This window comes from Phragmites australis, chromosome 7 (assembly GCF_958298935.1).
Source record: "Phragmites australis chromosome 7, lpPhrAust1.1, whole genome shotgun sequence".
Taxonomy (NCBI): Eukaryota; Viridiplantae; Streptophyta; class Magnoliopsida; order Poales; family Poaceae; genus Phragmites; species Phragmites australis.
Window position 1 is genome coordinate 32,479,194 of NC_084927.1, and position 25,046 is coordinate 32,504,239.

General features: G+C 44.3%; 4 protein-coding genes and 1 pseudogene across 10 annotated transcripts; 4 read left to right on the forward strand and 1 right to left on the reverse strand.

Annotated features, from left to right (window-relative positions):
- Positions 1-1,556: 1,556 nt before the first annotated feature.
- Positions 1,557-5,569, forward strand: LOC133924814 (rho GTPase-activating protein 5-like). 2 transcript variants are annotated; one of them, XM_062370530.1, is made up of 5 exons: positions 1,557-2,198; positions 3,609-3,747; positions 3,835-3,954; positions 4,276-4,506; positions 4,584-5,569. In XM_062370530.1, the coding sequence occupies exons 1-5, from the start codon at positions 1,822-1,824 to the stop codon at positions 5,190-5,192; spliced, it is 1,476 nt and encodes a 491-aa protein (XP_062226514.1). In that variant the 5' UTR covers positions 1,557-1,821; the 3' UTR covers positions 5,193-5,569. The 2 variants fall into 2 exon arrangements, with proteins under 2 accessions (XP_062226514.1, XP_062226515.1); XM_062370531.1 differs by having other exon boundaries at positions 1,560-2,198; positions 3,627-3,747.
- A 144-nt stretch (positions 5,570-5,713) lies between these two features.
- On the forward strand, positions 5,714-7,518 carry LOC133924815 (GDSL esterase/lipase At5g41890-like; annotated as a pseudogene).
- A 2,058-nt stretch (positions 7,519-9,576) lies between these two features.
- On the reverse strand, positions 9,577-12,338 carry LOC133924816 (uncharacterized). 5 transcript variants are annotated; one of them, XM_062370534.1, is made up of 9 exons: positions 11,853-12,337; positions 11,687-11,762; positions 11,539-11,618; positions 11,278-11,350; positions 11,016-11,125; positions 10,789-10,889; positions 10,365-10,518; positions 10,099-10,287; positions 9,577-10,008 (listed from the first exon to the last, which is right to left on the reverse strand). In XM_062370534.1, exons 1-9 carry the CDS (start codon positions 12,009-12,011, stop codon positions 9,958-9,960), a joined length of 993 nt encoding a protein of 330 aa, XP_062226518.1. In that variant the 5' UTR covers positions 12,012-12,337; the 3' UTR covers positions 9,577-9,957. The 5 variants fall into 5 exon arrangements, with proteins under 5 accessions (XP_062226518.1, XP_062226519.1, XP_062226517.1 ...); XM_062370535.1 differs by having other exon boundaries at positions 9,577-10,287; positions 11,075-11,130; positions 11,853-12,338; XM_062370533.1 differs by having other exon boundaries at positions 9,577-10,287; positions 11,853-12,336.
- Positions 12,339-16,642: 4,304 nt separating this feature from the next.
- On the forward strand, positions 16,643-18,318 carry LOC133924817 (uncharacterized). Of its 2 annotated transcripts, none has more exons than XM_062370538.1 (2): positions 16,643-17,208; positions 17,561-18,318. In XM_062370538.1, the coding sequence occupies exons 1-2, from the start codon at positions 16,763-16,765 to the stop codon at positions 17,694-17,696; spliced, it is 582 nt and encodes a 193-aa protein (XP_062226522.1). In that variant the 5' UTR covers positions 16,643-16,762; the 3' UTR covers positions 17,697-18,318. The 2 variants fall into 2 exon arrangements, with proteins under 2 accessions (XP_062226522.1, XP_062226523.1); XM_062370539.1 differs by having other exon boundaries at positions 17,568-18,318.
- A 2,834-nt stretch (positions 18,319-21,152) lies between these two features.
- On the forward strand, positions 21,153-22,489 carry LOC133924818 (transcription repressor OFP1-like). The gene has a single exon (XM_062370540.1). The coding sequence runs from the start codon at positions 21,269-21,271 to the stop codon at positions 22,367-22,369; it is 1,101 nt and encodes a 366-aa protein (XP_062226524.1). The 5' UTR covers positions 21,153-21,268; the 3' UTR covers positions 22,370-22,489.
- The last annotated feature ends 2,557 nt before the right edge of the window (positions 22,490-25,046 follow it).

A 25,046-nucleotide genomic window follows, 5' to 3' on the forward strand; every position in this document is an offset into this window, starting at 1 on the left:
AAATTAGGATTCATCTACATTCTGCTGGTGCCATGAATTCTATGATATCTTTAGCTGTCTTGTCGAGGTGGCACGGCATAACAGAAAGCAATTGACACGCCACCTTCACGTACGACGATACACACGGCCTAGCAGCATATATGCATGCACATGTGCATGGCAAGTTCAAATGTCAATCTCGGTAAAAGGGAAAGAAAATTAGAAAATGTAAATAACCTGTCCTTGTTAACTCGCCTGTATTTAGACCGAAAAGATGAAGCTGTTAGCTAACTTTTTTTTTGAGAGCGCGATGCTACCAAAATTTATGGTGTTTGAATATCTTAGGAGGAATAATGGTCCATCACATGAGCGCGAGTGCACCTGCTTTCCGTCATGCATCCTCTACTTAGCATGAATGATGATTACATGTTGGCTAGTGATATATCAGTACTACGCTCACTAATTAACAAGCCGCTGCAGATTTGGGGGCGATATTGCTTGTGGCAAATATGCTGACGACGACCGTGCGAAGTAATGTTGGTCCATGGTGCAGTGTTCATGCGCTAGCCACTGGCCAGATAGACCAGATTAGGCAAGGCAACAACTGCAAGCGCGAGTACGCAAAACCATAAGCACGAGCTGCCGGAGAAATTAATAAGGGTGGTCCTGGATTTGCCTTTTACACAAAGCAACACACAATTACTCCACACACGTAGCCTATGGATCGATCAACGACATGCATGTCTCCTAGCTGTAGCTGGGTATCCCGACGATTCGATCTCTCCGTCGTAGAGTGGCTGGTGCGTGTCCAACAGGTTGGCTAGCCGCTATCTAGACCGATCATACACACAGTAGTGTCACTGTATCAGAATCGTTACGCGCGTCGCGTACGTACTACTAGCGAGTAGTACCGAGTTCGTCATCATGTGTGTTGCAACTCGCAATTGATGTCCCTTTGTACGGAAGCGCGCGGACGGGACGGGTCCGGCACCGGAAAGCTTTGCCCTGCCCTGCCCTTCCCCGGGCACGGAAGGAAGCGAAAAAAGGGGTCGAAACGCTGCCGCGCGCACGGCGTCCTCCCGAGCGGCCGACCCGACCACCGCATTTACCCGTGGCAACCGCACCGTACCACCAAACCGTACGCGATCCCACCGCGCGCTCTCTGCCACTCCTGCTCGGGCGCGCGGCCGCTGCTTCACGGCTCCACCTCTCCACCCCACCCACCGCAGGGAGCCGGAGCGCACGACGGGCACGTGGTAACCGGTAAGCCTGCGGCTGGCCGTAACTGCAACTGGCTCCGCGCAACCAGGCTGTAAAGATCTCCTCGCGCACCGCACGGCAGGCACCACGGCGCACAAGCAGATCACCCGCCCGCGGCCCTCCAAAGCAAATTTGATGAGAATTTATCCAGAAAGAGTGAGATTTTATTTATATCATTTATCTTATATTATTATAGGAGAAGAAAGAATATATATATATATATCATCATAAGAAAGAGAATTTTTTTAAATCAGATGTATAAAATTTGCTTCCATCCGGCTCCGATGCTTCACCAACCGACGCCGGGGTTTAACTAATCCGCCATAATCCAACCACTCTGCCCGCTTTACTCCGCGCATTTGAAAACCAGGGACAGCAAAGCAGCAGTGGACAGTAACAACGTGGGATTAACCAATCAACCAGGCAGGTTGGACGAGGTAAAGCTGGGGGATTAGCGTGGAGTCGTTTGAAGCCAGGTATAAAAATTGCGAGGCAAAGGCGACGGGGAGGAAGACCACCGCGGCAGCCCGCCCGCCCGCCTCCCGAACCTGAAGCCCGGGCGGAACCACCCGCCGCGCCGCCATGGCGCCGTTCCAGATGCGGTTCGGGCTCCAGATCTCGCCCGCGCGCTCCGACGAGGAGGAGGAGGACGACGAGGTGGAGAGCGAGGGGACGGTCTCGCCGCCGATGATGCTGCGGGCCGGGAGGGGAGGAGGGGGCGGGCTGCTGGGCGCGGTGGTGGGGGCGCTGCGGAGGTCGCTGGTGATGTGCAGTGTGGGCGCCGTGGGGGACGAGGAGGAGGAGGAGGAGGACAGCGAGGGGGAGGAAGAGGGGATTGGGATTGGGCGGCCCACGGACGTGCGGCACGTCTCCCACGTCACCTTCGACCGCTTCGGCGGGTTCCTCGGCCTCCCCGCCGACCTCGAGCCCGAGGTGCCGCGGCCCACGCCTAGCGCCAGGTGAGGTCGCTACGAACTGCCGTGTGAATGAATGACTAAACGTTGATTCCTTGTTTTTTACCTCTTCGTTTTTCCCTTCGGTTGTAGTTTTTCTGTCGTGTGATTTGTCAACGGCATCTGTGAAGGAATTGTAGTTTTCGTGCATTGGGCAATGAAACATGCTGCGTGCAATGCTAATATACTGTTTGGACTGGATACGGTTTGAGTCAATGGTAAAAGGTACAGTATACTTAGATGAAAAATGTTTTTCAGTTGTTCTTGTTCCCAAATTCTGTTGGTGTGCAGCACTATTTCATTGAAGTTTAGGCACCAGTATTGAGTTCAGAGAAGGCTCCTAAGCAAGTTGATGGAAGTGAGCTGTATTTTGTTCTTCAGTGCATTTAGAAATGATCAAGTGTTAGAATTAGAAATGAGGGAATTAGTTAACGGCTTTGAATTAACTAGTAGTAATTGAACAAGTTGATTTCGAAAAAAGAAAGGACAAGTGGTACTTTTAAAGTACTAAGTTGCTTTCTGTTTCATGAAGTACAAATGAGAATTTAGGTCATGTTTGTTTCCTGCTTTTGGTTCTGTTTCTGCTGCTGTTAGAAGCCAGAAGCCAGAACAAGCAGAGTTATGAAAAAATGGTTTCTGGAGAAGCTAGAAGGCTGTTTTTAAGGAAAATGAACTAAAACTGAGAAGCTCGCTGAGAGACACTTTTCTGAGAAGTTATGTGTTGAGAAGCTAAAAATTTATTTTAGAAGCCAACAGGCTATTTCCAAAAGTAACTTTTCAGACAAGCTAAAAACACAGTTTTTTAGAAAAGCCAAAAAGTAGAAGTCTAAACAGACAGGCTAGTCATTCTGGATGATTTGCTCTGCTCTGAACTGGGCTTAGGTGCCCCGCAACAAGAAATGAACAGACTGAAGAGTGAAGACATGTTAGGGCATATGACAACCTCACATGGTGTTTAGCAAGCCCTCCAATGGATTTTGTTGCCGAACTTGATTTACTTCTGTGCTTGAGCTTGAAGCAACAATCCGACTGTTTGACGTAGTTGGCCTGTTGGCCAGCATGGGCAACTAATAGAGAATCTTCTAACATATCTTTATTTTGAAGTAAGTTCATTTGTACTTGCATCAGATATAGTCTGTCCTTTTTGCATTTACAAATGACATTCACATCGTCTTTTTAGGTTGATGACATCAAATCAGGATGTCAATAATTCTTTTATTAACCTAGTTGGCTGAGCTAAGGAATATGGACATTCTCCTTGTCGTGTTGCTGTTAGATCCTTTTTCCTTACTGATATAGCATCTGCTGATCCAGTATTTTGCTGTTATGCTGACCTCAGCTCTACATCATAGTACCTTAAACATGATCTTCTCGTTTACCATTCCATATTTAGTCCTAGTTTCTGACCTTTTCTAGGTTTAATTCTACATGCAGTTTGAGTGTATTTGGGGTTTCACCTATCTCTATGCAATGCTCGTATGATCAAAGAGGAAACAGTGTGCCCACAATACTGTTGATGATGCAGAGGAAGTTATACCTATGTGAGGGACTTAAGGTATGACCAACCTAGCCAACAAATTAACAATTGTAATGTGAGTATTCAATCCGCTGGAACACTTATATATATCCACTACTGTCATAGATCGAAGGGATCTTCAGGATTAACGCAGAAAATAGCCAAGAAGTCTATGTCAGGGACCAATTAAACAGTGGAGTGGTTCCAGACGAAGTTGACTTACACTGCCTTGCTGGGTTGATAAAGGTATTGTATAATTCCCCAGTAATTCCTTTTTTTAATTTTCCAGATTGAGAAAGACCTGAGACTGACAGACAAATTCAACCTTCAGTGTTTGAAGGAGAGCTCCCCTTCACTGCAACTTTGATATATTTAGAGCCTAAACTATCAAGCAGTTAGGAAAGAATAAGCATTAAGTTAGCACTTAGCACGAGGAGAAAATCAAAGGGACGTTAGAATGAGGCAGATCTAGTTTATGAGGGATGGATTGTCAGATATTAATGCTATTCCCATATTTTCTTGTACATGCTTCCATGATCACTGTGGCATTGTGGTGCATTTTTGTAGGCATGGTTTCGAGAACTTCCTACAGGAGTATTGGACACACTTACACCAGAACAAGTAATGCACTGCAACACAGAAGAGGAGTGTGCTCTCCTTGCTTCTATGCTACCACCAGTAGAAGCAGCATTACTTGATTGGGCCATTAATCTGATGGCTGATGTTGTAGAGCACGAAAACCACAACAAGATGAATGCCCGGAACATCGCAATGGTTTTTGCACCCAACATGACTCAGGTTAGCAGAAACGCCTCTTATTTTTATCTGCAGATTTCATCAAACGCATACACTAATGTGGTGTGTTTCTCTTCCAGATGGCCGATCCGTTAACTGCCCTGATTCATGCAGTCCAGGTGATGAATTTCCTCAAGACTTTAATCATAAAGACTTTAAACAAAAGAAAGGAGGCAGCTGGAGCAGTTAAGGCATTGCAATCATGCTCTGATTCCCCAAATAACCAATATGAGCCTCAGATGTCAGAGCAATTGGAGAAACCTTTAGCTTTTTCAAGTCAGAAAGGCGTCGATTTTCCCATGACTGACAGGACTATTTCTGATCATCTTCTTGGAGCTGAGAAAGCTCTCCATCATAATGCACAAAGCGATTCTGATGAACCGAAGAAGTGTGGAATTGATATGGACCACAAAAAAAGCCACAGTGATGCTTCCCCTCTTGGTATTGATTCGAATAACCAAGTCAACATTTCTGGAAAAGAATTCGGTATTGATTCGAATAACCAAGTCAACATTTCTGGAAAAGAATTTGGTAATAGAAATGCGGAAGGCTTGTTCGGCAGATTTAGTTTTAGGAAAGGGGTCGAGAGGCTTTGCAGGCATCCCGTGTTTCAATTGAGTAGATCCATGAAGAAGTCTGCAGACGTTGTCTTTGATGCCCCCAGAGAAGCAAGACAAGCTTGGGTATGATATGACATTTGTATTGTGTGTACTTTGTAGTTGGTAATGCCATTGTTTTGGCCTTTGTGCTTAGCTGATCAGCCATTCTCCTAGTCTGTGTGAGTAGAACCGGTTAGGATGCTAGGTATTATACAAATTTGCGGTTCTCTGGGTGTATATTATAGCCGTTTACTTCAGACGAAAGTGTCTGGAGACGTAGCATGTGGTTTCTACTGAGTAAACGAAAGCCACTGTGAACTCAGACTCCTTGCTGTATACCTCACATGTTAATGATCTCTTGATGGTCTCTTACAAACTTGCTGATATGCTGTAACATTATCAGCCTGTGTAGCAACTGTCAGTATATTGTCATGTAAATGCATTTGTCCTTTTTGAGGAGGCATGCACTCACCGTGTACCAAACATGATAAGCATAATTATGTTCTGACTGCTTTCCTGTATTACAGTGAGCTGAAAATCTTCTCGTCGAGAATTTTAGGTGTCACCCCAGTTGTCTCTAAACCGTTTGCATGTCTGTCATTGAAGGGTCACAAGGTAGTCATTGAAGCAGTCAAGCCAATGACCATGCCAAAGGTACATCAGCCAGTGCAGTCAGCGTATGCTGAGTTGCAGACACAGCAAGCATGCGAATGCCTAGTTCATGGGAATATATGCATCCTCAGAGATGTGTCAAGTTTGCAACGTGAATAAACATAAGAGGGCTCTGTCCCGTGTCCTCTATTGCTCTTCTCTCCTCATTGCAGAGCTACTGCTCATTTCCCCTTCATCTGCAGCATTGCCTAATGCCTTCTTTATATTTGGAGACTCCCTTGTCGATGCAGGCAACAATGACTACCTTGTGACCCTTTCCAAGGTCAATGCTCCACCATACGGTGTTGATTTTGCGTTTTCTGGTGGCAAACCAACCGGAAGGTTCACGAATGGGAGGACCATTGCAGATCCTTGGTAATGTCAGAGTTTGATGAGAAACTGTGAATTTATCCATACACGATATAACATTTTCAGTCACTGCGCTCTCAGATGAAGCCTTAAGGCAGAAATATTTTCCTCCGCCCTACTTAGCTCCAAATTCAAGTGCTGAAATGACGAACACGACTACGCCTCTGGTTCTTCCGGCATATTCGATGAGACGGGTTCTTTTTATTTTTTTGGAAAATCAGACGGGTTCTTTTTATGTATTTGATCTCCTTAATTGCTTAGCAGTTATTTATGTTTCCACTAGATTTCTTTGATTATGAAACGTCATTGTAGATTGGAAGAATTCCTCTATCACAGCAAATCAGCTACTTCGAAAAGACCAGAACTCAGATACTGGACCATGGGGGAGGAAGCTGCAACAGCGTTCTTCAAGAAGGTACTCTTCATTGTAGCAGCAGGATCCAACGACATTTTGGAGTATCTTTCACCCTTCATACCGTTCTTTGGATGAGAGAAGCCCGATCCTTCATATTTTAGGGATGTGTTGGTTTCCAACCTGACATTTTATCTGAAGGTTCTACCAACTTCTCACTCGCAGTTAAACGTCTACTGTAATTTTCTGTCGCTTGCTGTTTTTTCAAGCTGATCTCTATTTTCTTTTCCTCAATTAAGAGACTAAATGAACTGGGAGCTAGAAAGTTTGTTGTGTCTGATGTCGGGCCACTCGGTTGTATACCGTACATTCGTTCACTGGAGTTCATGCCTACAGGGGAGTGTTCAGCGTCTGCGAATCGAGTCACTGAAGGTTACAACAAGAAACTGCAGAGGATGATCGGAAAGATGAACCAGGAGATGGGCCCAGAGAATAAATTTCTGTACGCAAATGCGTACGAGATCGTGACGGAAATCATCCAGCACTATCGTCACTATGGTAAACTTTTCTTCCTTGCTGCAGCTACTCCCTGCAAATGCAGTGCATCAAAACACAAAATGGAACACCTCCTGCTGCTATCTGAATAATGAGGAAAATTTCGGTTTTTTGACATCGCCAGGTTTTGATTATGCGCTGGACCCGTGCTGCGGGGGCAGTTGGCCTCCGTTTCTCTGCATCGGCATTGCCAACTCCAGCTTCTCGCTGTGCAAGGACCGCTCGAACTACGTCTTCTGGGATGCGTTCCACCCGACGGAAGCCGCCAACTTCACCGTCGCCGATAAACTTTTCGACGGAGACGCAGCTGCGGCTTCCCCCATCAATGTCCGGGAGTTGTACCAGTATGAATACAAGTGAGACATTGACGGTCCGGCTCGCCGGCTCCGGCACGCGACGTGCAGTGTCTTCCGCCCCGTGGTCTGGCATGTCCTTGCTGTAGTTTCGTCGTCCTTTCTTTCGTTTTTTCGTAGGCTTGGACTGGGTGCAAGCGGGTCGATTAATCCCACGTCATTAACGTGCAGAATGTAACCGTTATTTTTTTCCCTAAGCGCAATATCTTTTGCCTTTCTCTCGTCTCTGAAGGTTGGGAAGATGAATCACTGTAAGCAGGGGAAGACAGGAGCAGCGCCCTCTCGGGCTACTCGCTCTCGTTGAATGGTCCGGTGCTCGACCGGTGCAACGCAGTCGCAAGATCAACGAATGGTGCTACAGCAGCGCGCGATGCTCAAAAGAAAGTTGAAGAGCAACGAGTGCAAAGCAGTGCACATCTAAAATTGTCGGCCTGAGCTACAGCACGACAGCCGCCGGTGCAACTCACGGGGGACGGGGCTATATATCATGCACACAGAACTCGGACCCCCGCCGCGTGTCAGGTCTCCTCCCGGCTCCACCATGGAGCCAGCGGCGGCCGGGGCCCCTCGGAAGCCGAACCACACCACAGCCACCCGCACCGACGCGGCCGCAGAGACGGCCGTGCGGAGGCCGGCGCCATGGTCGTGGCTGTCTGCCACGGCCGCGAGCCTCGTCGCGGTGGGGCTCGGCGGCGCCGCGCTGCTGGTGTGGTGGGCGCTGGCGTTCCACCCAGCGCACGCGCGCCTCTGGATGGTGCCCGCGGGGCTCGTCCTCCTCGGCACTCCCGTCCTGGCCTGGCTCTCCCTCTTCGCATCCGACCCGTGCGGCCGCCAGGCGCCGCCGCCTCCGCCCGGCGCCGGCGCGTGTACATCAGCTTAGCTAGCTGCACGCGCCTGTCACGTACGATGCTTGGTTTCTTTTGGAGTACGTGTTTACATTAGAGCACTTGCAGATTTCGTTTGCTGCTTCATGAATCCTCATCATTTCGGAATCAGATGTACATATATGTTGCAGGACATGTTCTTGCTAGCTCGATCGAGAGAGCATAGCTAGATATGGTGTGCTTTTTTGGCTTCTTCTTGTTCACTTTTCCCCCCTCGGTTGATCCGGTGAGCGCGACCTTTCGGCAAATTTGTTTGTTCACGCTGCTTCTAAAGTCTAAGGCGGGCATGTGCTGCCGAATCGTACTCCATTGGTCGGCGTCTCGTCGAGAAGTGGACGTGCATTATGTGTGCATGGGCCCCGGCGGTTGATATTTCTCACCGGACAGCTTTTGAAGTTTTAGAATGGGCATTGCGTGGTACTCCAGCTAGTACCAGTAGATTAACGATAAGATAAAGCTATTGGAAGTTTGGAGCTGGGAACTGGGAGGATTAATTGGCTCAGATCTGAGCTTATCCTACATGATAAAAGGATGCATCCTTCTGATAGTGTCATCTACTCGAAGCACATGCATAGCTAGTGCAGTCTGAACCAACTCATCCAGTAAGCATGGCATCGTACAGAAATGAACGGCCACAGGCTCGGTGGATGCTTCAGTGGTACTCATTTGTAAGGACTGAGGCTGCGAAAGGAACGGGTTGGTACGAGACGATCAAGGATCAAGCAACGGATATCCAGACAGTACTTTGCTTTTTTTTTTCTTGATACGAAAATAGTACATCGTCGATATGCCACAATCCTAGTGACGTGTTTTCTTGCCGGTCAAATTGTACGTGCTAACCAAAGTCATTTAGTGCAAGCTGCATGACAGCAATCAGCACCATACAACGGGACCAAATTCTGTTGCCATCTCTCACTCTGTTTTGCCACCATCAGACCCATGTCATGACATCCCTGAAGAAATAGTGATCTGCATCATAGCCTCGTTGGGCTATGAAGTGTTCCTTTCAGAATTCTGATGTTGCCACTGCAACGTACATTTTGATCATGCTTTCAGTCCATTAGTATCAACTGATTCACATTCTGCATATTGTTCTCAAGTTCCTATTTGTGGAAAAAATTACTGTATCTATCTGTTCCAGCTTTCTGGGCTATGATATGCTGGACCAGTAGGTACAAGAACATTGGCGCTGGTTGCTAGTGGTGATGGATTATACAGTTCATAATGACAACATAACAACCACTGGCTACCACTGATTTGGATGTCTTGCTGCTTACTTGTCAACATATATAAAATCACAACGAGAAAAATATTCGCAAGATAGCAGTAGCACTGCTTTAACTAAGTATTCGCCTTCTTTCTTTAATATTAACAGTGAAGTCTAATCATTTCTCTATTGTTTCCGGGAGTCACTACAATCCGATACACAGAAAACACTCAGAAGAACAAAATACCAGGAAGCAGAAAAACAGTGTTCGCTTTGGCTGACCAGTGAGTAAGGCAGTGATGAACCCCATCAGACGGCTTCAGCTTCGGGGTGAACTTTGGAGCTAGGATAAGAAAAATAGCTTGGTAGCATTCTTGTAACTCACCTCAGCAAGTTCTGCCTTTGGCATTTTAAGCAGTGACACAAGATTTTAGAAGCATTTTCCCAGCCCATTATTGCTCAATACAAAGTAAACAAGCCTTTTTCATAGATGGAATACACAAGGAAACAGGGGGCTGACGCTGGATTGCTTAAGCTATTTAAACAAAAGGACTTCAGTATACTAATAGAGTAATAGACAATTGTGTAATATTAAAACCGAAGATCCAAGCAAAAAAAATCTTACAATATGTATACTAGCTGGGTGGTTCATGGGCTCGTTCAATGCAGTGGAAGCCTGTGGATATGAATCTTTGTGATGCTTTTCAGTATCTGAATCTGAACTATGCACAGGGGTCGGTAATACAGAAATATTGTCCAACTTTGGCAATGCATCAGGTGCATCTGTCTCCAGAAGAATTCTATCCAAGGGTATCTAAAACAAATACCAAAGCTGTTTACTGGTAAACCCTTCTGAGATGAAATGTAAATAGTATAGATCAATCTACTTACTGATTTCAGCATTTTCTTTGCCTTAGTGGATTTCATGCCTGTCAAGAAGCCAGACAATGAAAAGTAACAGACTAAATTTGCAAGGCCGGACACCATTTCTGCAGATCCCAGATACGAATGCAACAACACACCTGCTGGGAAAGGTCCAGATTGCCTAGCAACCACAATGTTAACACAACAAATTTAGTAGGCAACAGTTATTTGTAGGTAAAATCATTAAAGTGATAAGGCGCTACATGGCATCTAACTCAATAAGTAATTTGTTGTCTAAGACAAGCACGTTTATCATGGTTTTGGTTTTCTATGTAACGGAATTATCCATACATTACATAGAAATTGGTGTGCTCCATATATATGTGAGCAATCTATTTTGAGAATTTCAAACTTGAAGTACAAGATAACAAAGAATAAATAAGATGCCTACTTCAGTATTTTCAGAAGATCACCAAAGGCCCGCACGCAATGAACAGAAACAGGTCTCTCCAATTCCTTAGCTAGTTCAAGCTGTCGCTGGAACACTTCAACCTGTGATAAAGATTATTTTGCTGTTATTATGGACTTGTGGATATGAAAATATACACTTTTGTACAAACAACTAAAAGCAGGGTGATTATAGCTGACATAGCTGTGTTCATCAGGCAACTGAACCACCTGAAAAATCCATAAGCAAGCACGCAACATGAAGTGCAGGGCCCATGCTAAGTACAGACCTGTTCTCCAAAGTCGATGGTTTTTCCTTGTGAACCTTTGTCCAAACCAATCTGCACTAATAGTGAACATATGACAAGATATAATCACATTACAAGAGTAGAACAAAACATCTTAGAGCAGATAAGGTGTACAGAAGAAAAGACTATGACTTGTGACAAATTCTATTGTTATTCAAGATGTCAATTCATAAAGGACCACCTACCTTTAGAATTAAAGTACGAAGAGGGCCTAGAGACGGCAGAACAATGTATCCAAGGCATGGCTATAATTAATTCCTGCATCATGAAAATCACCTGAGTATAATACAACAAAATGCTTGCCTACGGAAGCCTTACTCTGCAGTTTAGAACACCCCAAAAGTCAAGATAATTATCGCAGTTGAATTGCTGGCTAGACACTGAACAGTTTAACAACTTCTATTGCCAATGTAAGATATAGAATTTTGGACAGAGGAAGAGCTCACCTCCCCAACAGCCACCTCCGGGGTCTCCGCAAAGAATTGCCGGAGCGAATCCATCCAATCCGGTGACCTCTCCGGAACCCACCGACCAAAGTCACGAAACGACATAGCATAATCAGCAGAGCAGCGCGAGAGGCAGGCAACGAACCTTACCATGGGTGGAGGCCGAAGCAGGGGACGACGGCTGATTGATCCTCGGCCATCTGCTTCACCAATTGCCAGTCTTTCTGCGCGCATCGAGCGGTGGAAGACTCAGCGAGGAGCAGAGGGCGCATCGAAGAGCCGGAGGCATAGAGTAGTTGGAGCAGAGGGCGTACCTCGGAGGTACCGTTGACCGCGAAGCGCGCCACACCGGAGGCGGCGGCGGCGGCGCGTATGTGGGCGGGCGCGACGGCCGCGACATGGGGATCCTGCAGGTGGCAGTGCGCATCGAAGAGCCGAACAGCGGAGGCGGCGCGCGCCGGGGTCTGGGCCATGGCATGGCCGGCAGAAGGAGCGGGGACTTCGGTAGTTGGAGCGGTGGGCGGTGGCCGCTGTCCGGGTCCTGCAATTCCGGGAACACAGAGCTGGCCATGAGCGAAGAGGTTTTTTTTTAGAGCGATGCTGTATTACACATGACTGAAAACAGTTGCGATTGCAGTCGACGAATCTTGGCCGTTGGATGGTGATATGAAGGCTGCGGCTGTTTCTTCAACCTCCGTGCACCGAACAGTGCAGTCTGCCGCGAACACCTGACGCTGTTAACCTCGCTGCCCCGCCACGCCCGACCGCCTCCGTCTCTGGCGATGCTCACGCCACGGTTGTCACCCCCGCAACGCTAACCCGATGTCTCTGAGATTTTATCCAATTGTACTCGACCCGACACAATCTATCTAACATCCTCCGCTAGATGGATATAAATACATATAAATAATAAATATATATAAAAATAAAGTATTATAAGGGAATTTATTTTTTATCATATAACTTAATGCTTAAAATAATTAGTCCATCACATAAGAAGAATATTAGAGATTTTTTTCAGATTTTTGGAAAATTATTTGAGCTCTAAAAATTATTAAAACTTTAAAAATTAGTAATTTTTTGAGAATTTTAGTTTAAATTCTATATAGGTTTTTTGGATGAATCTAATTAAAATGAGTTGCAATGGATTATAAAACATGTTAAAAAAATTTATAATTTTTAGAGTAAAAGAAGAGTAATGTTTTAAATAGAGAAGATGAGAGAATTAGAGGCATAAACCATACTCAGTACTGTTCATACTGTCCATTCAATGCGATAAGAGCTATACACGTATGGATGAGAGCTTATCATTCTCTTAGGAGTGATAAAGGTCTAACAGCTCTCATGGGGCGAAAGAGTTTATTTTTTAAATCTTTTCATCATGCGGCTATTTATTTAATTATTTATGTTAAAAATATAAAAATAAAAAACTCATGTTTTAGGGCCACTGGGCTTTGTGGCTTGGGTCTAATTCTCCGCTGACTGATGGGGCCTCTAGAACAGGAGCAGAGGCCCGCCGTTTCCCTCTCCGAGATTGGGGCCTGGAGCGAGATGCGGCCTGATGGATACCGTGTGGCCCAGAAGGAAACAGCTTTGGTAGCCCAAGAATAGATCGTGCTGGCCCAATCGTGTTTGCTACATACTATTACGGTCGGCAGAGGTAGCTGGTTCATGCTTGAAACCGGAGGAGGAATGCACCTTCAGAATTTGGACTTTGCAGATCAAAACGGATTGCCCATGTCGCATATTTCCAAGACTCACCGTGGAGATGGGCGTTGGTGCTCATCAGTCGTCACGCCGGCTGGCTAACGGCCTCATATAGCGTGCTATACGTCCAGAGCACTAGCAGGCACATATCAGTGCGACCAACAAAACCAAAGCTAGGATGCTACACGAACAAAGAAAACAAAATCCTCGCTATTGCTCGCAAACAAAGCTACCCAGGTAGCATGAACAAAGGAACATGCAACCGTGTCGATCCCTGCAGCCACAGAGACGCTGCACATACACAGGCACATCATGCATGCATGCCGGCCACTTGCGACTGAAGATTACACGCAACTCGCCGCTGATTCCCCGAAACGAAACAGGCTCAGATTCACCAACCTGGAACCGTCCTTCCTGTTCCGGCATCGCATCAACGGTTGGACGCCATGATATGCAGGACACCAGCTGCCTGGCCCCCGGAATAATTATGCCCACGACGACAGGCCAATGCTCCCTCTTGTTTACATCGTCCTCCCGCATCATGCTCATCCTCTTCTCCCAGGAATCCAGGGCACAGGGTACGGGAGAAAAACGAAGATACGGACGTACACAAGCACAAGTGTAGGACAGGAATAACCGGATGAGCAGTCCTTTGTTACCGGAACCGATCGCTTCAGGATTCCCTTCCTTGCATTTTACCGTCGAGAAGACGAAATTAGCGGCAACTGAAACTGCATGGTCGTCGATGCTATCATGGTGGTTTTTGGCACTGTAACTCTGTAAGTTGTAGCCAGATGACATACTGTCAGATTCACCATGTTACCACATACTCGAATGGTACGAGTGGCCACACTCATCTTGTCGATAGTTAGACTGTTGTGGATCTCAGTCTCCGTTACTAGAGAATTGTCAGTTTGCGAGGCCCACTCACAAGTTTATATCTGCTCGGGGATGAAAAAATATGTGTACGAGCTATATACAGGATTTCGCTCCAGCGAAATACACACAAAAGTCACCGATGTCGTAAGACCAATCTCTCTCGTCACGAGAACGATGCTAAGTCAAGCACCGATCGGATGATCCGAGATTTTTTGAAATAATATTATTTTATTAAAAAATTGTAAAAATATTATTTAAAATAAGAAATTTACATAAATAGTGTCTGTCAGCACTCTAATTGCCGAGTAGCCACCTATCTTTAATCCAAGTACTGACATCTTATTTGGCACACACATGTACGTCTGTTGGCACTCTAATTACCAACATGTCATATACCTTACAGATGATATTCAAAGAAAAATTCATAAATTTTTCATATAATCTCGTACGAGGACGATCTTTATATGAAAATTATATCTATCGATGATATCTACAATTTTGTATTTAAATATTTTTACAATTGAATCTATTTAGATATCTAAAAAATTGAACTAAATTTCAGATCTAGTTTTTCAGATCTAAAACTTATAATTACCTTTTGAGCATAAAAGATATTTAAATGGGCAATTAGAGTGCTGATAGATAACTAGAAAATTATATATTGACTATCCGGTTGCTGAAAAGGAACTAATATTTCAGCAACCAATCGATATTTCGATTATCGATACATGACTAGTGCCGACTAGTACACATTTCTAAGACCTTTCTATTTTGAATATTATTTTATAACTTTCTAATAAAATAATACTATTTAAACAATTCGCGAGTAGGATCCGTGGTACGGGACTTAAAAATGATTAGTTGCTACAGGTCGCAGCAGTTTAACACTCGATTCAGGTTTACAACTACTGCTCTCGCACATTGCGACTGATTAATGGACTCGTGACAACTTGTTTTCTAAAGTATATACTAGCTACTCCCATGTGAGCCTTTGGTATCAAGGCTCTGTTTGGTATTACGGTGGCTTTTCGAAAGTATCTATTTATTTTTATTTTTAATGTAATTATTAGTTAGAAACATCCTTTTATGATTGTAACAACAAAAATCATACTAGAAGTGGCAAATATTCCTCATACTAACTACATTCCAAGCCACAGCGCAACAATCAGAAACAGACCAATCCACGGCTGAATGATTTTATCACGCATACTACACATCACTACATGAGAATGCCCCGACACTACCGTAGAATAACCGATAATGATAAAATATCACTGTTTATTATAAAAAATCGACAGTAATAGTTTATTCGGCAAAAACTAGCATTGATAATCAAGTATCACCATCGGTTCAATTAAAAAACTGACATTGATATTTGATTATCACTGTCGATTTGTTATATTAACCGATAGTGCAAGCATCTTCGGAAATTAATAAAATTTTGAAGTAAGATGGAGACAAATTTTATATAAAAATTGTAGCTCTCAATAAGATTTACTACTTTATAGTTAGTAACTTTTTCATTTAAAATCATTTTAATATCTAAATAATCGTCATAACTTATAAACAATAAAAGTCATTTGAAAAATATATCAGTGATAATATTATCATTGCCGGTTAGGGATCGACAGTGATGGTATTCTTGTCGGTCCGTAATACAAACTGATGGTGAAGCCTATTTTCCTAAATTTATAATTTTTTATATGAAATTAGATGGAGACAAACTTTATATGAAAATTATAGCTCTAAATGCGGTCTATAATTGATAACTTTTTTATTTAAAGTCATTTTGGTGTCTAAATAATTGTCACAACTTTCAATCAATAAGGGTTAAAAGGAAAAGATATCACATTGCCCTCAAACATCAGTGATATATGAGATGTGAAGAAGGCTACTTACAAGGTGAGATTTCTTAGGTTTGACTCTCACAAACCGTACAGGTGCGTAATTTGTGTAAAAAAAAATTGTGACTTGTCTAACTCAAGTTGCGACCGTGTGTACTTTAGAGGGGCAGGTCAAGGGTCAAATTATTTTCTTATATATTTTCGGCTTGAATTCATTAGTCAAGTAGAAGCGTCAATGATAATATAAACTATTGCTAGTTCTAAAATAAATAGTAATATATTCCTGTTAGATTAATAACCAAACGTGATACTAATTTTAAACCAACAGTGATAATAGCCAAAGAAATTCAGTAAGAATGCATGGCCATGGCTCCTAATGTGAACAAGCACCCTGCGGGGATGGCCAAATGTGCGTGCCCGATCTCCTGCCGTTGCAGGGACCATCTCAAACCCCACATTGCCTAGTGATTGCACATGAAGACGGGGAAGGCATGCAACGAGCATTATTCTCTAGTAGTTCACCTGTAGCTGTCGAACAATTGCACCGAAGTATACGGTCCACTGGCTAGCTTGTTAATGGAGACAAATCGTATTGACAATGGCCAATACATTTGCTCTACACTTCCATTCTACTGTTCACGGTTCACGCCAACACAGTTTGTCACTTGGTTGAGACCTCCCTGTCTTGAAGCAAACGGACGAACGGTGTCAGTGTTTGTTTAATGGGATATTTCATTATGCCATATGACGATTCAGTTTTTAAATGTGTTTAGTTGGAGAATAATCTGGGTGGGATGCTCACCATGAAGGCGCTGGCCGCTGGTGGAGTCGAGCCCGGAGGTGGGCTGGGCTCGTCAAGGAACATCACGATGGGGTCGTTGATGATGTCCACGCCGATGGACAGGCGCCGGCGCTCCCCGCCTGATACGCCGCGGTGCCCCTCGTCGCCGATTATGGTGTTGGCTGCGTTGCGCAGGCCGAGCTGGTCGATGAGCGCCTGCACGCGCTTCTTCTTCTCCTTGGTGGGCAGGGAGCGCGCGAGGCGGAACTCGGCGGCGAACATGAGCGTCTCCTCGACGGCGAGCATCGGGCACAGGAGGCCGTCCTGCATGATGTACGCGAAGATGACCTTGAGCAGGTTGCTGTCGAGCGACTCACCGGAGATGTTGTCAAGCGGCGTCTTCATCCGGGGCACCTCGGGCTCCGGCGCCATGATTCAGCACATAAACGTGACATATATGTGAGCAAAAGATGAAGCAATTATTAAATTAAAGGGGGAGTTCCAATTATTTCTGTTCTGTGTTTTCATCTAGAACTAGCTTATGTTTCTGGTTCTTGCTACAATGTTGGAGCTCAAGGGTGAGCTTGTTTTTCTTGTGCAGGAATGTGCCTTAGTGTTTTGAAGTCCGTAATGGAACTGTTGGATGTCATAGTAATCTCTCTGTAATTGGCAAAATTGATTGTAATGCACGTTCACAATCCTGTGCATATGCCTAATTAGTTCCAAGCCCTTTTATACTAATTTTTCACATATTCTGCTTGTTTTTTTTTTTTCTATTGTCGATTGACCGACCCTTCACCCTTTGGAAAAGGATGCAGGGTGAAACACAGGATATACTAAAAGGTGTCAAAGGAGCAAGCTTCACTTCAGTTACTCACTGTTCTGTTATCAGAGTTTGGAAAAGAGGTATGTACATGCAGCAAGGGTATATGCAGATGATCAAATAAGAATATTTAGTTACATTAATATGAAGAATGTACTGGTTCTGTCATGTTCGTTTGGTGATTAGTGACTCCAAAAGGTAGTATATGTGTGTATATACATAAATCTTCGATCCCAAGAAGATCGCAAGCAAGAAAAACGAAAGGTGCATGCGGATGCTTCCATATGCAAGCTATAACCGGCAATCAAATAATTTCTCAATTGTGACTGTCCTGTTATCGTAAGTACACTCCTACAAGGAACAACAAGGACATACCTTAAGTACACCTGCAATCAAATCATTTCTCAATTGCTACCGAACTCACCCTCAAACAAGAACATGACGGCTTCTGAAAAACATGCTAATATCATCGGGAAATCAGTTTATGCAATTGGTTTTAGAATGAAGTTTACGAAAAGGTCATCACAATCAAATCAACTTATTATATCCATCCAACTAAATATAAAAGAAATTAGTCCATTTTCGGTCTCTCAACTATAGCCACCTTTCGATTTTCGTAGAAATCTTACATCTCTGATCTATCAAAACTATTTACAACTCGTCTTTGGACACTCTGGATGACTGTTTTGCACATGTGGTTGGACTGACTAGACGCTGACTCAACACTATTTAATACGCCTCCCCCCCCCCCCTCTCTCACTCCTCGGTCTTTCCCCGCTGTCCGCCTCAAATCTGCCGCTACTCTTCCGTTGAAAACCCTAGCGTGATCCTCATCAGACCCAAGATCTGTCACCCCCGGCCTCATCCTACTCATCCGCGTTCAAGGTGGAGCATGGGAGGAAGACGCCATGACGCGTGAGGATCAACATTGCCCGTGCGGATCGAGATTGGAAGGTTAGTTCTTTTTCCATGTAATTAGTGTTTCTTGAGTCGTTTTTCTAGTCACAGTAGTATTTTTTGCAGAAGATTAATTCCTCAATTTGTTTACAAACAGTGTAGAGTAGTTGATTTAGTACATGCTTTGATCTTGTAAACTTGCCCGTATGCATGTAGGTGCTGGTGAGGCATGGCAAATGGATTTTTTAGACAAACCTACAGTTAGATTTCACTACAATGGAGAGTTTTACAATGATGGGAAGAGAGTTGTGTATTGTGGTGGTTTGGAGGGCATGCCATATATGGATAAAGATAAGATGTCACTGCTAGAGATCCGTGGACACCTTGAAGACTACTGTAAGGGATTAGATATGGTGAAGATGCACTGGTTGTTTCCGGACAAGCGGCTTTTTAATGGATTGTGGATGCTTAGTGATGACAAGGTATGTTAGACAATGGCTAATTGCATAAATGATGGTGGGGTGGTTAATATATACGTGGAAGAAATTGCTATTGATGTTGGGTGTGATGGTGAAGCCGAGGGTGATGGTGAGAAACAAAGTGATAGTGATGGGGAGAATGAGAGTGATGCTCTTTAAGCCACAGAAGAAGATGCTGACATTATTGTTGCAACATCAATGTCTCCGGCAGAAGTAGAAAAGATTGTATCCTTTGTGAAGTCTTGGTATTCCTCTGCATTAGGATCTAAAGGCAAGAAGGTATCTTCTTCAAAAAGGTCAAAGGGCAAGATAGTGAATGAGTAAGATAAATCAAGCATAGATAGTGACTGGCTCCCTGGAGATGCTGACATCTCTGAAGATGATGAGGAAGCTAAAGAAAACATAGCATCCTACAAGGAGTTCAAGAAAAAGTTTATCTAGAGAGAATATCATATCCATGTTAATGAATCTAACAAGGTTATCACAAAGAAAGATATGGAGCAACTCCAACGAGATGTTGTGGCTGAAAAACTGGATGATGGTAGTAAAACTTCATATTTTTTCAACAGTGAAGAGGAGGACAACTATGATGAAGCAGGAAGTGATGGTGAACTGATAAGAAGGAAGCCAAAGTTTCCCAGATTTGACAAAAAGGTAGCCAATCCTACTTTTAGGCTAGGAATAATATTTATATGTAAATATCAGTTCATAAAGGCAGTCAAAAAAAATAGCCTTACTACATTCAAGGTCATCAAGTTTGCTAGTGATGCCTCTTCTGATATGTGCAATATATGTGCAGACCATGGCGTTCTAGTATGATTGTGTGCTAAATTGTGACTTTACTGTACTCTGAATTATGCTAGGTGGTTCTCTTTAAAACCTAGGTTTAATGTTGCTAATTTAATAGTCAAACCGTGGTCCGCTTGTGTGCAATACTGCCAACTTGTTGTGCAAAACTATGTATTCCTTTTATTTCTTACATAGAGAAATTAGATACCAATATAAGCATGCAAAAACATTGATTCTTGCATTGGTAACAGACTACAAATTGGAGAAAATGGTAAGCATGTATACGTTCATTCCTTGCTCACTGGTTACATGTATCAGGGATTACAAACCGAAATTTCTTACAACCATCACTACATAAGCAATAACAACATATATCAACATTTTTCTCTATTTCTCTAGTTTCTGAATCCTATCAATATTTTCAGCATCACATTCATTCTTCAAACTTAGCCACCTTACAAGAGCAGCAACCTCTTCTTCACTCAACTTCAACTCCTAGATCTCTACATCTGCAGCATCCACAACAGCTCTAAGTTTTTGGTTCTCCTTTCGTAAAGATCTGATCGTATCTCACATGTCAACCAACACTTATCTGAGAAATTCAGATGTCCTACCATCATACTATCTCTACAACTTGCAACCTCTAATCTTGTTTGCACACGGATACTACATTAAATCAGATCAAATCCATAGAGAGAAGGGAATGAATTGAACTAAAAATCAAATGAATTGAACTTACCTGAGCTCGAGCACATTTCAAGTACCTCCTTGTTGGATTGTCTTTGCTTTAAGATAATCTATTGTGCGGCCTTAGCATCACACTCACAGTAGACCATCGACAAATAATCGAATGACCTCTCTCTATATGAGACCAGTGAGGAGAACTAACCACCACCTCCGCCAGTACTCGCTGTCAAGCGCACCGATTTAGAGCTCATTGAGCTTACCATGGCGGTCGAGCGGGGACGACAGGAGAACGACAGCGGATTTGGGGTGAGCGGCGGGGAAATATTAAGGAGTGAGAGAGGGGGGGGGGGGAGGCGTATTAAACGGTCAGCGTCTAGTCAGCTCGACCATATGTACAAAATAGCCGTCATAGTGCTCAGGAGCGAGTTTAAACAGTTTTGTAGGCCGGGGATATAAGATTTAGGGTTTTGAAGTTGAGACGAAAATCGAATGGAGGCATAGCTGAGGGATTGAAAATGGACTAATTTTGATATAAAATTGGTACTTACTACAGTATACATTATGATTCATCCAACTAAACAGAAAAATAACTAGTTCTATTTATCTAATATAATAAAAAACTAGACCATCTTATTAAAAAATAAATATAACACTATCCCTCCCACCAAACTCACCCTACTTTACACAGCTTAGGTCACCTGCATCTTCGTTGCTTTATATTCAGCCGCTCACGAGTACTACCAGCCAGACGCCGACCCAGCATACAAGGTACGTCCTTGGCCGGTGAGCACCGTCCAAGATTCCTGTGAGCAGTGAGTGCGACACGGCACGACCATACACGCACATGCGAGGAATGAGCCCCGGCATTGGTGCCAATAAGCGTCTCGGCGTCGGCGGCGGCGGAGGGTTCGCGCTCGGGTGCGGCTGCAAGGACGCCAAGGCCGTGGCGGTGGCGGTGATGGCGGCGTCCGCGTCGCCGTACTCCGCCACGGTCACGGAGACGGCCACGGCGAATTCGGCGACGTGGCGCAGGGCTAGGGCGGCGCAGGCGTCGGGGTCGACGGGCACGCTGACCGCGCCCTCCGCGTCGTCGTCGTCCTTCCTGTGGGAGAACGCCGTCGAGGCTGCGGGTGAGGAGGAGGAGGTCAACTGCAAGCGGGAGAGCTCGGCGACGACCACGCCGAGCTTCTCTGGCCTGCTGCGCCAGCTCAACGAGCTCGAGCAGAGCGTCGTGTCGTGGGGGCGGAAGAGCACCAGCAAGAGTTACTTCTCGCGACCTCCGCCGCCACCGCCGTTACCACCACGGCCAGTGAAGCACAGAGTTGTGCGCAGCGGCGACACCCGCGACAGCAAAGAAGGGCACGGCAGCTTCTCTCCGCCACCGCCACCGCCGCTGCCTTATTTCCAGTTTCAGACGAAGCAGCATTGGAAGGCAAAGAGCATGGACAAAGGCGACAGGCAGGAAGAAGAGGTCCACTACATGCAACCACCGCCTCCGCCGTATCCATTGCCGTCTGAGCATCCCCGTAACATGAAGAGCACGGACAAACTCGTCAACAAAAAAGACGTCGACAACTTCCCGCCACCGCAAGCGCCGAAGCACCGGAAAGCGAAGAGCTGCGACGGCGGCACCGGCAGGATCGACGGGAGCGTGGCGGTGGTGAAGGAGTCCGACGACCCGCTCAGCGACTTCCGGCGGTCGATGATGAACATGATCGTGGAGAACAAGATCCTGACTGGCGACGAGCTCCGCAAGCTGCTCCGCCACTTCCTCGCGCTCAACGCGCCACATCACCACGATGCCATCCTCCGGGCCTTCACGGAGATCTGGGACGAGGCTTTCACCACTAAGGCCCCCCACCGCAAGGCTGCCAGGCCAACGCCGCCCCGGCAGAGGGCGCCACCGCCACCGCGCCGCCGGAACCCTCCGCGGGCGTGGCACTAACGCAGTACGGTGCCACTGCTTACTACAACGCCAGTATATATCACCTGACTGTACCACAAATCTACTGCAGATGTCCTCCCGATTTGTTTGTTAATGCTCTTTAATTTCAGTTCTGTTCTACTCCCATGTTCTCCAACCATACGAGATAAGCAATCTCGTGAAAGCTAGTGCCGTTTATTCCGCGTGCGCAAGGGGCAGGAGACTAGGCGACACGCCCGAGAGGTCTTGCCGTGAAATCCGTGTCTGCTTGCGCGAACAGATGGTGAAGGGACGCGCAGAGCTGCAAACAGGCCGGAGGAGAGACGAAAAGGCGCTTCGGCTGTAAGCCGCAACAGGGAAGGAGAGGAACGGTTGTTGGATGGCTGGGAATGTAGGGCCCGTGCATTGAGTTTTTTTCCCTTCTGATACCAGGAGCTTCTCGTAACAGTGATTTTTCTAAAAACTAGGTATAAAAACTTAAAAATTTCTCGTAAAAAAACTTTTGATATAAATCATTAGCAACTTTCAATAAAAATCATTTTTCAGCAAAAACTCGTAAGTTTTAGCTATACCGTCAGCTCCCTGCTGAATTGCAAACTGCAGTCCGTCCCTGCACGCGAGAACTTCCATGGAGAGAGCGCTCATACCTGATAGATCTTGCAACTAAGAAAATGCCATTGTCATCTCGTAAGACTGAACCAGCTACTCCTTTACTGACATCGTGAAACAAAGCCTCATCAGTGATACATTTGGACCATATCTTTTGGGATTCCTCTACCTTCTTCTGTTTTTGCGGATGTAACTGACACGTCGACAATCCTTTACTGGTAGCTCCTTTAACGACACGTACACCTTTGGATAAATGCACTGGGCCAACCGACTTCAGTAAACACGACAATCCTTCTGCACAGAGCAGGAAGAGATCAGGAGAGGTAGGGTCTCCCTGATGTTTACCTCTGGTTGGTTTAAAATCATCGGAAAAATTACCATTAACACGGATAGAGAATAAAACCGAAGTAACACAGCTCATAATCAAGGATACAAACTGAGCTGAAAAACCAAGTTTCAGAAGGATGCCTTGAAGATAGCATCATTCCATTCTATCATAGGCCTGGGCCATGTCCAACTTAACCGCACAAGCTCCTGTCTTTCCCTCTTTTCTCTTCAGATAATGAGTGCACTCATATGCCGTCCGTTGTCCGTGATAAGTCTACCCGAGCACTTTCCTCCTCGGCAATGATTTCAGGCGATTTGCCAGTACTTTGCTCCTCGGCTCAGCAAAATTCAGAGCTGAATGAGGTCCGTGTTAGATTCTAATTGCGATCGTTGGCCCTAATTATGAACAGCAAAACTTAAGTGGAAGCGTATGCGTCTAACATGATCCCCGATGAGGCCATAGGTGTTGATGCACGGGCTGTAGATTAGTCGGTGAAGATGGCATCCAACGCGTGATCGTCGGTGTCGAGCGTGATATAGATGTAGACGTGTGGTTGTGGGCGACGTTGGCGACGATCTTCACCTTGCTACGAAGCCCTAAGTGATCAGCGGATCATGTGTATGTGTGGAAGAAGCAAAACCTCAGAAGTAGCCTTTTTAGTTGATACGACCAATTCTTACTGTAGAATCAACTGCTTTTTCAGAACCGATTTTTGTAGACTTAATCTATGCACCAACACGAATCTGCTGTATAAATAGATGATCTTCTGACCACATGTAGAATCAAAACACTAGCCTCAACCTCTACAACTCTGATAAAAATGGTATTTGATCCTTTCCCCCAAGAAATACATGTTGGATGCTACGCCTAACGAGGTCGAAGTGCTCATGTGCTTGTAACATACTGAGTTTTAGCATGTAAATTTATTACAAATTTCACATCAAATTAAAATTTTCTAATTATATAAACCAATATAAAACCAAGAAATATATATTTGAAGTATATATACTCGTATGTATATACTCGAATATATTATTCTGGCTAAGTATTCCAAATAGCACCAAGACAATTTCTGAATTAATCCCTGCTTTAAATTGGTTCATATGCTTTTATTTAAGATCTTTATGGTTCTTTGTGTGGAGATTTAAATTTGACTATCTCTCAAATTCAAATATATTCATAGATTCTATTCGGCTCAAATCTAATTCTAATTCAAATTCCTTGATTCAAATGATCTTAGGAAGCTCAAGGTTCAAGTCCAAATCATAATTCAAATATATTTAATTGAAATGATCCAAATTCAAAGTCAAATTCAAATTCAAATCTACAAATAGGTTAATAGTGCATTGTCAAATGTGAGCACTGAAATTCTGCTAGGAACTATAGGCATAGTAGTATTCACCGTAAAAAAAAGATGATCACTCGGATTGAGAGCGAGATGCTCGTGCTTCTGACTTATAGAAGAGTAAATGTGATGTAAAGAAATCTAGCAAAACTAGCTTTCAAAATAGTTTTTAAAGTCAATTTATAATGAGATTTAATATTTGGTCAATATAACTTTCATGTTAGTTTAATTAGTATTTTAATTCAATATTTAATATTAATTATTTCATTTGAATTAAATATTAATAATTTAATTAAGTTTGTTAATTACTTAAATATTTACCATTGTTAAGTATAGTACTATTTAATTTGCATTATTAATTTATTTATTATTTATCGAGAGGTGTAATTAGTTATGTATCGTATATACATCTAAGT

What these genes read in the sequence shown, in the direction of transcription:
- LOC133924814 (XM_062370530.1), top strand. Translation starts at nt 1,822, where the DNA reads ATGGCGCCGTTCCAGATGCGGTTCGGGCTCCAGATCTCGCCCGCGCGC. An exon ending in GCCTTGCTGGGTTGATAAAG is followed by an intron (nt 3,955 to 4,275) that starts GTATTGTATAAT and finishes GCATTTTTGTAG; the next exon opens with GCATGGTTTCGAGAACTTCC. An exon ending in TTGCACCCAACATGACTCAG is followed by an intron (nt 4,507 to 4,583) that starts GTTAGCAGAAAC and finishes TTTCTCTTCCAG; the next exon opens with ATGGCCGATCCGTTAACTGC.
- LOC133924816 (XM_062370533.1), bottom strand. Translation starts at nt 12,011, where the DNA reads ATGGCCCAGACCCCGGCGCGCGCCGCCTCCGCTGTTCGGCTCTTCGAT. An exon ending in CTTCGGCCTCCACCCATGGT is followed by an intron (nt 11,619 to 11,686) that starts AAGGTTCGTTGC and finishes ACTTTGGTCGGT; the next exon opens with GGGTTCCGGAGAGGTCACCG. An exon ending in TTCGTACTTTAATTCTAAAG is followed by an intron (nt 11,126 to 11,277) that starts GTAGGTGGTCCT and finishes CTATTAGTGCAG; the next exon opens with ATTGGTTTGGACAAAGGTTC.
- LOC133924817 (XM_062370538.1), top strand. Translation starts at nt 16,763, where the DNA reads ATGCTCACCATGAAGGCGCTGGCCGCTGGTGGAGTCGAGCCCGGAGGT. An exon ending in CACATAAACGTGACATATAT is followed by an intron (nt 17,209 to 17,560) that starts GTGAGCAAAAGA and finishes CCTTTGGAAAAG; the next exon opens with GATGCAGGGTGAAACACAGG.
- LOC133924818 (XM_062370540.1), top strand. Translation starts at nt 21,269, where the DNA reads ATGCGAGGAATGAGCCCCGGCATTGGTGCCAATAAGCGTCTCGGCGTC.